Here is a 13,393-nt window from a genome sequence, read left to right as displayed (position 1 = left end):
TACGCTAGTTACTGCTCTCAGTTGTTTAGCTATGCTACAAAAACCACCTGACCACCTCCCGGAGAGCTCAGCTATTTCGAGTGTATCCTTAGGGCAAGAGTGTAATTTGCAGTGTAGCCCGGTAGCCACTGAGCCTGAGCCTGAGCCGGAGCATGCTAGAACTAGCGGCTGTGACTCATTCTGCAGCTTAGAAGGAGAAGTCCAGAGGTCATGTGGGAGGTTAGCATAACCTGGCCAGCTAATGTAACAGTACTGAGAAGAATCTAACACTGACCGATGAGGTGGCCTGCTCTTGGCCTTATGCAAACACAAGCTACAAGAAACAACCTCAGTATTACTCAGTGATTGTTTTGTAGCACATTTAAGGAAGCTCTTATTTACATATTTAGACACAATGTGCATAAATGTAACTTCAGTTAGAGTGTGAGTCTTCAGTGAGTGCAAGGGCCAACTAGGCAATCCAATACTGGCCACCTGCACTGCACCACACTCTTGTGCGCCAGTACTATATTACACCTCAGGGGCCACTCTGTTTCTACACAACAATAGATGATTGCCTCTGACTGTATGGAGTTCATCACAAATTCAAAGCAGCGTGCGTGTTAGTGTGTGCAAGTGGAGGTTTATGCAAGTGCTCCAAACTTCCTCATTTGGATAACTAAATGAACACCACGGGACCTCTAACCTCAGAGTGGTAAAAAAAGATAATTTCGTACGTTGGTATCATTGGTACGTCTGCCCATTTCTAATATCAAACTGTATATTTTTATAGTACTGCTAGGTTAAATAAGCCACAATTTCTCTGTAAATTGAGTTACATTTAACTCACTCAGCTCCGATCCAAATAGCCGCTGCTTTTACTATCAAGTATTTATCTAAAGAGACGTTGCACAAACCGATTCAACCTTACAGTTGAACGTTGAACATGTCTCACCTGTTTTGCAGCAACTCACATACCACAACCAACGGACACAAGTCTAGTGTATTTTGGCAGAGCAAACAGACAAAGAAGTCACAGGGAGGGTGAAATCACCCTGTTACTGTTCAACGCGGGTATAGTCATTGTGTACTTTACTTTGAATAAAGTAGACACACCTGCTCCTAGTTACTATTTCAACCATGTGGCACTATCAAAACAACAAAAAGCTGATTTTGAAAGAAAGCAATAAGCATGGAACACACACTATAATGATTAACCAGAAATTCAGCTTTACAGTCAACACTTAATGAAAATATCACCATAATTGTAATGCCAGCTCACCTATGCAGGTTTGTCATGCCACAAAGCTGACAGTAGGCCCACATGCTTATTGTGAGAACAGCAGCATTAAACAAACACACAACATAAACAGATGCATAAAGTTTTGGTATGTAAAGTACCAAGTGCTCAACAACAGAGAAGCTTTCCGCAGCCAGATCAACCATACCTAGAGCAATATGTTCGAACAAGCAAGTTTACTTATTTGCATAACTCAAGGGCAGGAATTTAACCCAACATACTTCACACTAGAGATAAACAGCATAGAGATTAAGATAGTAGTTCAGTGAGTATTACAGCTTTCAGCCAAACTATCCACATTGCTTCTATCTAGCTATAATTTCATAGGGTTCATTCAGTATCTGAGTGAGCATCCGGACCACAGGATGATGCTAAATTACATTCCCTCTATGATTTGAATCTTGTGATCATTTCAAGCATTTTCACCATCTTATCATTTATATTGATGAATCAAAAAATTCGCCATATTTTAATTTTCCATAGGCTGTATAACTTATTCTGTTTTAACTCATTTATTGGGCTGTTATTAACGTTGTTCCTGGTTCTGTTTTCCTTATGTGAAGCACTAGATGCGGTGTCATATCGATAGTGTTTTGATTTGTGTGAGCATAAGATCACAACACCTTGCTGTTATGATAACCTGCACAGAAATTTTTGATATCATGTGTGACGCTATAAAAGCCTAACTACGTAAGCAGATAGTTTTCATTGTAACGTTAATCAGCTAATAAGAGGACATTTTTCAAAACACATGGTCCGTGTCTGAAGCTATGAAAGGCTAGCGAAGCAGCATCAAGATTAGCAGCTAGCGGACGACTCAAAGACGCGCTAGTAGCTAGTAGCTAGCAAAGCTGAAAGCTAGCATTTAGCGCTTCGGCTAACCACTGCAGCTGTTGCTGGCCCGCTGCTGGTGTAATAAAATCAGTTTATTCATCAAAATGCACTTAAGAATTTAAAGGCGACTCGCGCCTCGTAATGTACACAAATGTATGGCTTATTAAAGGCGATGTGCCGCGCTGGTGAGCAAACCGGTCGCTAACCATCAGTCCCTCTCATCAACATCTGCAAAGCGTTCACACAGCAATACTTTCTCACCTCTTTTCTCAACCGCTACGTCTGAGTCGCTGCGGGATCAAGTCTATTTATCCTTGTAACCAAAGCTCTGACATTATATTGATATACTCTACCAACACGGTGTATTTTGGTCATAAATCACAACTGCAAGTCTGCTATAAAACGAATATAAAATTTAGTAAAATTGTAAATCTGAGCGTCACCGGGAGAATGCTAGCAGCCCGGAAGCTATGGAATGACGTCAGGAGATTTCTCTGTCAGCGATTGGAGCACTGGAGGTGGCGCGTGCTTGGGGCAGCGGGGACGTCAGAGAGGTTACTAGCGGTCACAACTGTCGGGGCAGTCAGTAGTTACCTTGGCCATCAGTCCCTGACACAGCGAGGTGGGGTTAACCGGGGTCGGAGGTGGTTCATTTCAATAGGTCAGCCATTGTTCGGCCTGTCATCGTGGCCAGGTTTGAACGCCATCCGACGTTGATGAACAGGTGTATCTTTTAAATTCACTACATTTTATCAAAGGAAGAGCGACAGACGTGAACGAGACAAAGAGACACACGCGTTGTGAGTTAGAATAGTACGTAACATACTAAATATGTTGGCCCATCATAGTCATGTGTAATTCATCTGTCTGTGTGGGACTGCAGACTCGAGTCTCTGTGATCAGCGGATGCTCTGATGTGCCTCTCCTGTGTGAAACGTGGTATGGAAGTGTTATTGGAGAAAACCACCTAAACTCTTATCTAGCCCAGCCATGACTAGTGACTAACGTTACACACCAGAAGTATAACCGAGCAATGGTCCTTGAAAGTAGCCTAAGTTCATTTCTTGAATGGCACGCCATTCATAAATATAACTGGCCACAAGAATCTGAAGGGGAGAGCGGTTTCCAAATCAATAGGCAAACGACAAAAAAGTACACTTAAACAGTAAACGTTATGAATATTACCCCGTTGTGTTTTGAATAGACCAGATTACCAGATTTATAGACTTCATTTCTTATACTTATTTTAAATGTATTAATGTGGTTATTTTTATAACAACAGTTACAAAGTCCTTTATCAGAAATGACTTCATCATCAGAGGATGCAAATGCAAAACACAACTCAGTAATACCAAATTTGTTAAATAGTTAAATGTTTATCATATTCACATACTTAAAACCCAAGTACAACAGACTACAGAACATATTATTGTAAAAATCAGCATATCAGCAATCTCCAATTATGTTATTTTCCAACCCCTTCTACAAGAGGTCACCCAGAATCCAATATAATCAGTATTCAGTAATACCTAACTGTGACTCATGTTGTAGCTTTGAGCATTGGCAACAGCTTTTGCACAACAGTAACAATTGTATTGAAGAGTATAGACATAAAGAGGCTTCATCACAATTAAATGTAACAGTTGTAGGTAGTATCATTCATCTTTAGCACTGACTGGCTCAGGGGATGTAAGAGTTGTCTGCACTGCTGTCAGTTGTTTCTGGATACTTTTCTGGTGAAGTTCGGTAAAAGTTTTCTTTCCTCCCAGAGGACACTATTTTTGGCATCAGCTCGTAGCTCCTTGTACTTCAGCTTGTCCCTTCTGGCCTTTGTTCCAGTCAAGTTCCATCCTCTCATTTTGTACGTGTCAGTATAGGATGATGAGGGAGAAGAGCGCAATCCAGTGAGGAAGCGGGGGGAGGACAATCCTCGACCCATCTCAACCACTACCCATGAGGCTATAAAGATTTCATTGAATCCCCCCTAAACAAACAATGTAATACTCAGATGTGTGCACAGAATGATAGAAAACAGTTTATTTCCCTATACTGCAATCATCTGACAGGCACCATCCCTGATAGAGCCACCTGCAACAATGTGTTGATTAGTCATTCTGCTGCTGTTGAAAATCAATATAGCCTGGTCCCATGACAGTAACTGGTGGCCATTTGAAAAAAAGTATGTAATTGGGCAGAGAACACCACTCACTGCATGGCTTGCTAGTTCATTTACCAACACAAAAAAAGAAGAAAAATGACTGACTTATTGGTAGCTGGTGTTAAAACTAATTAGTGCTCACTTAGTACATTTGACCAAGACACTGAACCCCAAAATAATTCTTCGGTTGCTGCGCTTTGTTATGTTTTGGCCACTCTGATAAAATGTATATGGGTGCATGTAAAAACAAATTCTAAACACACAAATAGATTTTTATGTAAAATTAATATTGTATAATTAAACAGTATTTCCTTTGCTGTATTCTCACTTTTATACACCAGAGGGAGTCAGTGAGCATGTCTTCTTTAACTTGGGCTTTGCACTGCACTCGTTCACAATGCTATTTGTTTCTACTTGACAGAGAGAAGATCCAGCCTGTAGTGAGTGTTCAGGACGGAGGAAAGTGTTCTTTGACATCTGAAGAGCGGCTTGATGAGAGTGAAAAGGCGAGGTAAGCCGTGTTTGACACTTTGACCCTGGACATTGATCCCTTCTCACTAGTCTTGTGAGTGTTTGCATGCTTGTTAGGCCATATGCCTGTGCAGACGTATTCTGACAAATACATGCCCGCAAATACACAAATGTGTGCCTTTTCCTTCTCATAGACACACGCTTTGGCACAAACATCCACACAAGCATGCGATCACATGACGAGCCAGAGTGCGTACAGAGTGGTGATAATCGCTCTCCTCAGGCTATGTCTTTGAGGTCATCTTGATGGGACACAAACCATCAAAAGGCAGATGTTTCCAGCAAAAGAAACACTTTCATCTTCTCTGTGAAATGCGTGTGTCCAATGTGATAATGACACAAGGACACACTTTGCACACACTTAAAGGCAAGAGACAGGAAGAGAGGAAATGTATCCTGGAACTGTCTGTTTCTGGGTGACCCTGTCTTCCTTGACCAGCGTGCACAGTGGCTAATGGCACCTATGACAACCACTGACCAGTGTCATGTGACTTGTCAGGGTATTTACTTAATGATATGCTTCTCTTAAGTTCTTGCTGCTCACAAAGAGACGTCCAGACACAGACTAAAATCAGAAAACTTGAATTAAATCTCTTGCTTTTTTGCGAGAGGTGTCACGATGAGACATCAATTTTACATTCCAGTCTTTTAAGTAAAACAAGTAAACTAATAACTTTTGAGCCCCTGGCTGATTATGAAGCCCCTTGACGTCCAGTTGGACTTATGGGGAAAGGACGGGGGGGGTTGTGTGGGGATTAGGGAACAAAAGGATCCTTCTCTGTCATCAAAGAGGATCTGCTCCCAACTCATCCCCTGCTCTGTGGCGACAGCTTTTTATTTTTCGGGAGAGGGAGTGACGGCTGGAGGGAGGAGGGGGGGGGTGGGTTGTAGCGGGAGAGTTTGATGGTAGGGGATGCAGATTTCAAAGTAATCTTTAACTTTAAGCCCTGCAGTCCCTGTGAAATGAAGCTCTCTGCCTCAGACACAGGGTTTCCTATGGTTCCCAGTGGAAGCCTGCCACCCCTCCTTTTTTCTCAAGCTTTTGTCACGGTGGCATTTAAGTGGCATTACTCACCGACTGGATGACCAAATGAAGGAGTCCCTTTGAGAGACCTGAAAGAGATGGATTTTAACTCCTGAGACCAGTGTCGCCTCTTAAAACAACACTAAGTGGATATAAATACCCGCTGTGTTTTTGGGATTCAGCAGAGACCTAAAGTAAATGGAGACATCTTCTTGAATCACAACTGATCTAATAACTCAAAACTACTGGATTGCAGTGTTAGTTTCATTACAATTTTCTTAGGAAATGATGGAATGTGTTTGGGGCCTAATTTACATAAAACAAATTCGATTAAGCATTCTTTTATTTCACACTTCCCTGTAACCTAAGACCTGGGCGTGGACCAAGTCGTTAGTGGAGGTTATAGCTTCTTGTAGTTTATATGACTTGGGGAAAGCAAACTTAAACCCATGAGATGATTTAAGACCCCTAGGAGGTCACCTGCACTTCCATTGTCTCACTACTTTACAACACTACTTATTTTGGCCCCCTACCTCAAAGTTATTTCTCTCATCTCTGGGAGGCTCACGTCCCCTCAGGGTCATTGGCCTGGGATCCCCTGCTGACCTGGTCCACCACAGGAGTCAATGTAATCACACAGAGGTGGATCTGGGGTAAGCAGGTTCTGTCATTGGCACAATAGGTCATGTTGTTTAGAAATGGCAGTGGCACGAGAGGCTGATAATAAATCAGTCACATACCGACAGCTTGACTCATACATACAGTACACACATACACCTGCACTGTAGCTTTCAAGCACCGTATGAAATCTGTCATATAAATAATATCAGTGCAGGAAAACAAATGTGGGAGGAGAAGCAGTGTCTGCTAATGTTTCCATTAGCAAGACCAGTTAAAGTGCTCTTTCTACGTAAGCATTTGAAATGTTTACATTACAACCATTTTGGTCAAAATAGGCCCTTTATTCGCAGCAGACATTTTGAGACATAGTAGGAAAAGCACAGCAGTTACTAATATTAAGGATGGCTCTGTTCTATCCATGTGTCTCAGTAAGCCATGGTGGGGTGACAGTGAACCAGCACAGGACCCTGAAACTGAAGCAGCTAAATGGAATTCAGCCATCATTCATTTTATTATTTAGACCCGTGCTTTTTCCTGCTGTGACATGCAATTACACCTCACAGCATGGGCTCTTGACTACCTCACCAACCGACCACAGAATGTGAGGATACGGGACTGTGAGTCCGACATGGTTGTCTGCAGCAGGGGGGCCCCACAGGGAACGGTCCTGGCTGCTTTCCTCTTCACCCTCTACACTGCAGACTTCACACACAACTCTGCCAACTGCTACCTGCAAAGGTTCTCTGATGACTCTGCAATTGTCGGCCTCATCACAGATGGGGACGACAGGGAATACAGAGAACTGACCCGGGACTTTGTGGACTTCCGCCTGTGCAAACAAACCCCTCCCACACCAGTGAACATCCAGGGAATTGACATTGAGATGGTTAAATCTTACAAGTACCTGGATGTTCACCTGAACAATAAACTGGACTGGACTGACAACACAACTGCACTGTACAAGAAAGGCCAGAGCAGACTCAGGTCTTTTGGAGTGCCGGGGGCACTCCTGCAGAGCTTCTTTGACTCTGTGGTGGCATCAGCCATCTTTTATGGGGTGGTCTGCTGAGGCAGCAGCATCTCAGCTGTTGACAGGAAGAAACTGGACAGACTGATTAAAAAGGCCAGCTCTGTTCTGGGATGCCTCCTAGACTCAGTGGAAGTGATGGGAGAAAGGTGAATGATGGCTAAGCTATCATCCCTGAGGGAGAACCGGTCCCACCCCATGCGGGACACTCTGGCAGCACTGGGCAGCTCCTTCAGTGACGGGCTGCTTCACCAGCGGTGTGAAGGCGAGATACCGCAGGTCTTTCCTCCCGGCTGCAGAGTAGACCACACACACCCAAGTGGACAATCCACTCTCATGCAATATTTCTGAATGTATAATGCAATATCTACATCTCTCTATGTACAATACAGTATAATTACTTTACCTTTATTTCTTTCGTTCTGTGAATTTATAAAATTGTAAATTTTTATAACAGTCTTTATTGTTTTTATTTATTATATCTTGATTTTTCTTACTTATGTTTCTATTGCACTATCCTGTATGCTGCTGTAACGATGCAAATTTCCCCACTGAGGGATGAATAAAGGATTATCTTCTCTTCTCTTCTCTTAATTATCAAGGCCTAGAGAGGGTTTAAAAGGTGCATGACTGTGAAACTGGATGGTCACATATTGGAACCCAATTACAAAGTACAGATATTCTACTATCACATAAACTCAGTTTCCACCTCATTGTTGTTGGCATCTATAAGGATGTCTAAGCACATAAACAGATTTCCCTTTTATTATACTGACCAGACAAAGTGCGAGTCTTAGCTCTGCAGCTCATCACGTTATATAAGTGAAGGAACTGAAGTTGCTTGCTTCAGTTTCAGGTCGGTACTTCAACATGCACATTAACCAAGTGAGAATGAGCGAGAGCAGGGCGAGGACGCTGGCGACAAACAAACAGACAGGGCCGACGGGCGACGTAGAGTTATTGAAGTTGTGCACAAAGATGAGGCCCAGAAATAAGAGCACCACCATGGACAGGAAAGACAAGATGGCGCACACGCAGCCGGTCGCGAACGCAACCTGTTTGCAAGTCTGACAGCTGTCGTTGCTCTCCGGGGAGGTGACCGAGGAGACGGCTGGACCCGTCTGGACATCTGTGTTTGACGAGTCCGCAGGCTCGTCCGTTTTTAGCGGGAGCGCCTCAGTCAGTGCGGTGTTGTCGGGGAGGTTGTGAACCCGATATTCCGGTACCGGAGTTCGGTGGCGACACACAGGGCAACCGATTCTCCAGCCTCGACCCTCCCGGGAGTGCAGAGTGTCCAGGCACTCCTGGCAGAAGGTGTGAGAACAGCTCAGCAGTTTGGGGGTGTGGAGGTCCAGGTCGAAGTAGTTGTAGCATATTTTGCACTCGTATTCATCGCTGGGAAACGAGTCGGTCACGTCGGGCGGAACTGAGCCACAGTCGCCTCCGGTATTGACCGCCTCCGCCATGTTCCGTCCAAGTGGGCTACAGAAACAGCTTTATTTCACTACAGTGTCCTTTTACATGGAAGATTGCATTCCCAGAGCATACTGAGGAGTATTTCCGGAGGAGTAAATGCCCGGATGGCAATAAAACGTTGCAAAGTGAGAAAAATTCTCTCTGCATTTCCCGGTACGAGTCAGTCCCGTTAGCTGTCGTGGTTATGCGATCACCGACTTGTTGTTTAAAGGGCCTGGGGCACAACCCGTGGACAGGGACAGACTATACAGCCTTCACTACGATTATATTACCAGAACTAAACAGACTTTACCGCAGAACAAAAAAAAAATGCAGTCGATAGACTCGTTCAAATTGATTTCCCAACTTGGTGTGCCACCTGGTTGATTTGTCACAAGTGTGGGTCATGTGTGTAGGGTGGATTTAATAGGCCTATTTAACCGTATAATTAGAATTTAGCGCCTGCAGCGACAGTGAAGTGCGCCATGTTTGTGTCCCTCTGCTCTTCAGCACCACAGGCAGTGGACAGCGCCGAGCAGTGCGGTCAGCGGTGACACCTTCGGCTGCAGCTCAGCACCGTGACTGTCGTGAACGTTGTAGTGTCTCATATCCGCTGTCCTTCTGTGATTCGTGCTTATGTGGCCTCATCTTCCACATAACTCAATAACCACTTTAAGTATGACCATTGCTCAGTTAAAACGTGATTCTGAACGGGGTGTGTGTGTGTGGGGGGGGGGGGGGTCAAGTAGTGTGGTCAAGTAGTGTGAGACTTTTCTCCTGTCAGACATCCTCTCCTCTTGATTGACTGAGGATGGAAAAACAACATGTAATAGCACAAAAGCATGAAGTGAAGTAATTTGGAGACCTTCGCTATGAAAGCCGCATTAGATAAATATAAAAGACAGTTAAAAGACAGACTGCATACAGTATGAGCTGTGGGCTGTGTCCCCATGGATTGAGCTAACATGTGCCCTCTTGTGGCTGAATGTATGTATGCTTGTTTGTAATGGTACATAGGGTCTATGTAGGCTTTGGTAGGAGCATATTGTGTCTAACCGGTTAAAGCTACATACAATTACATGCCATTAATTACAGTTTAACAGTGTAGTTTCTGTAATGAGTTACAGAAACTCAGATCAACGATGCTTTTGAAGGTGCTTGTTACGTTCGAAGCATGTTGGGAAGGTGAAAAGTCTGTCACATAGAGGACACAGTAATCGTCATATGCCAATCATGGAATTAATGATGATTGTTGTTTCACTCTACCAGTCTGTACATTTCATAAGTAAAATAGTTCACAAGTAATCAAATGTAATCAAGTTTGGAAATCCAGGACGCCATAGGATGGGTGTGTTTGATCAAATGAAAACTGAATATCTGAAAAGAAAAATATAGCCAAGACGGCCAGAGTGTGTTGACTAAATTGATTTCAAATAAGTTCCAAAGATGTTTATGTAATCGATATTTAATGCTACAAAAACAGTTCAGTCTGTCAAGAGGTATTTGACATTTCATGTTTTTTTATGCTTTATAATATATATATATATATATATATATATATATAAAAACCCAAAAGCTATGGACATAAAACGTGTGACCAAGGAAAATGTGTACTTGACAAATGGCAAATTCAAAAACATTTTGCATAATACACCATTCATTTTTGCAGATCTACAGACATTTTCCACTTTGTCACTTATCATACAGGATTCTTCGCAGTTGCAGACATGACTAAACATTGATGTTTTTTTACTTTACATAATATTCTCCTGGATATGTCTGAAATATATTATTGATTTTTTATCAAAATGCAGTTTCTTTAGGGAAGTAGGAAATCCACCTAAAGGTTTTGTCACAACACAATATAAGATAAGTCTTCCTTCCCTTGCGTGCACACACACACACACACACACACACACACACACACACACACACACACACACACACACACACACACACACACTCTGAAGGCGTAGTGTAGGACAGATAAGAATCTTTCAGGAGGCAAAACTGCACGTTCATCATGGGACCATCAGCTATTATCTCAGTGTTTTCAGTCCTCATTTGCTGAACTATTAAAGTCAGCCCTGCATGCCCAGAGGCTGTGTGGTTAACAAATGCTACACTTATCTTTTTCTTTTCTCTCGCTCACCTGGGTTCACCTTATGGCTCTTTTTCATGGTAACTGCGCTCAGTTGGAGTTCCTACTGAAGTGTTGTGGGTCACATATATTTGATAAGATGAATCACATCAGAAAAACAGTGCCTCTTTTGTAAGTACCTTGTAACAGTAACATCCCAAGGCGGCTAATCACAGAGTGGATTTCCTTACTCTGAAGATGCAGCGTTTCTGAGATGCTTATCTAAATGTCGGCCTGGCCATTCTTCTAATCTGTTTCTCCTGTTTCATGTCCTATAGTCTTTGTGATGCAAAGCTCTTTTGTTTTGTTGTCGCTTAACTGCTGCAGGTTAATAAAACACGAGACATCAAACATAACTGATGATGTATCACAAACAAAGAATACAATCAGATCCGATTATTTCTGAAGGACATTATAACCACACTTGAGACTTCCCGGTCACCTCTATCCAGTACTTACATAAAACGTTTCATACATACAGAATCAAAAAGTGCAGAATTCATCTTATATGGCATTTACACTAGAATAATACAACATGTTTAATGAAGGCGTTATTTAATTGAAACACTCAGAATACAGAGTATGACTTCAGCTTTATTTAGGAACTGTGTCTACATGACGTGGCTAAGAAATAGTACAGTGCACTATTTCCAAATCTGTGTTTTAGAATATTATATAACAAAGAAATAATTGGCAGGAGTAATCGTACTCTGTCAAAGCCTCAACTATAATTAGACCTCAGTGGGTGACTGCAGTATAGAAACTGATATTATGGCACATTATTCCCTCACAGCAGTGGCATGATTCTCTGAAGACAAAATAAAGGCTAGGCACATGCTGTTTTACAGCTGGCTGTTATTCTAACATACTAAAAACACAATATAAACCCAATGAATAATGCAAATGAGGGTTATCAAGTTAAGGTATCTGTCATTCTGCTGGTCACTGTGTGCCAGAGCTCTCTTTTCTCTGCTACAGTTACAGTATGTCTTTTACAGTAAGGAATGCATGACTGACTATTTTAATTCTGAGAATGAGTCGAAGCTTGTTAGTGCAGCAGTTCACTCCCTATAGCTTATGCTCAGATAATCACTGTGATGATTTGATTGCCTGTAAATGTCTGTCTATATTTGATCTGATGGTGTAGTGTTATTCGTGAATACTGGGCAGTATTGTGAGTCGGTCTGGAGAGAATGGAGATTTTTCCAGTGGTCTAAATAGGCCTTAGTCTGATGCAGTGTAGGACCATAACGCTATAGGGCCACAGGCAAGATCAAAACTGCCTATGGATTATTAGGCTATTAGACTAACTTTATCTTTAGTGGACGCAGAGCAAATTATTCTGTTTTTTTAATGTGTACGGTTTCAGAAATACAGCCTTGAAAGCCCCTGGCTTATTCTGTACGTATGCCTGGTAAATGCAGCACACTGTTTCTTTTTCGGGGCCATTTTGTTCTTTTATTTTTGATGCATTTTGTCCACCAGCTCCACAGCACATTTTTGACTCAGCTTACCCCACTAATTGATTTGACATGGTAGATCCAATATCCTTTTCATGATAGTCAAACTTTAGTATGATAACTTTCTTTCTCCTCATCCTCCCCCATTCCTTTTTTTATGGGCATATCATGTTTCCACATGTTCCGTGTCCACTGCACTGTCTACATGGAGTCTTATAGGAGGAATTAAAATATATTGGGCCACATGCTGTGGGATACTGCAAAGAAAGGGACAGAAAAATGACACTCTCCTGCTATTAAGTTGGGATGAATTATAGTAAAACATGCTGTCATCTTACAACCGCTGTGCGCCGTCAAAATTAGGTGTTTTTTTTCCACTTTATAGCAAACAAAAATCTGTCACAACAGTAGCACCAACCAAAACATCTGACTTTGCTTGTTCATATTGTCACATGGAAGGCTTCCATTCATCGTGAGGTTGTGACAATAGTCTTTTCTTGTTACAATAATGCAGCAAGTATTGATAAATCTTATGGGGACCAATGAATCACCTGCCAGGATGTCAGCTCTCCTGATGCATCAGTTTGTCTTATAGAGGTCATGACCAACCAGTCATTCATGGAATGCATGTTGAGGAGGCCTCTGAGCAGAATCAGCCACTATATGGTCTTATTCCTGGGGGGGGGGGGGGGTAAGAGGGGCAAATGTGTCGGTCTATTAAACACGCCTAATTATCATAATTATCACAACTCTACAAGCTTCAGAAAAGTCAAATGATCCCTCATGTGGTTCTGTGTCTATAATCGACCATTTGCACGGATGTGTTACACCGCCGTGTGGCTCAACCACGCAGCACCTATTGTT

The 13,393-nt window shown here is 42.4% G+C and overlaps 1 protein-coding gene across 1 annotated transcript; it reads right to left on the bottom strand.

Annotated features, from left to right (window-relative positions):
- Positions 1–7,642: 7,642 nt before the first annotated feature.
- LOC139296392 (RING finger protein 228-like) lies at positions 7,643–8,940 on the bottom strand. The gene is made up of 2 exons (XM_070918789.1): positions 8,316–8,940; positions 7,643–7,767 (listed from the first exon to the last, which is right to left on the bottom strand). Exons 1-2 carry the CDS (start codon positions 8,938–8,940, stop codon positions 7,643–7,645), a joined length of 750 nt encoding a protein of 249 aa, XP_070774890.1.
- Positions 8,941–13,393: the final 4,453 nt, after the last annotated feature.

Source organism: Enoplosus armatus, chromosome 14 (genome assembly GCF_043641665.1).
Source record: "Enoplosus armatus isolate fEnoArm2 chromosome 14, fEnoArm2.hap1, whole genome shotgun sequence".
NCBI classification, from domain to species: Eukaryota; Metazoa; Chordata; class Actinopteri; order Centrarchiformes; family Enoplosidae; genus Enoplosus; species Enoplosus armatus.
This window is presented reverse-complemented; position numbering and strand designations above follow the sequence as displayed.

What these genes read in the sequence shown, in the direction of transcription:
- LOC139296392 (XM_070918789.1), bottom strand. Translation starts at nt 8,940, where the DNA reads ATGGCGGAGGCGGTCAATACCGGAGGCGACTGTGGCTCAGTTCCGCCC. An exon ending in CCGACCTGAAACTGAAGCAA is followed by an intron (nt 7,768 to 8,315) that starts GCAACTTCAGTT and finishes TCTACTCTGCAG; the next exon opens with CCGGGAGGAAAGACCTGCGG.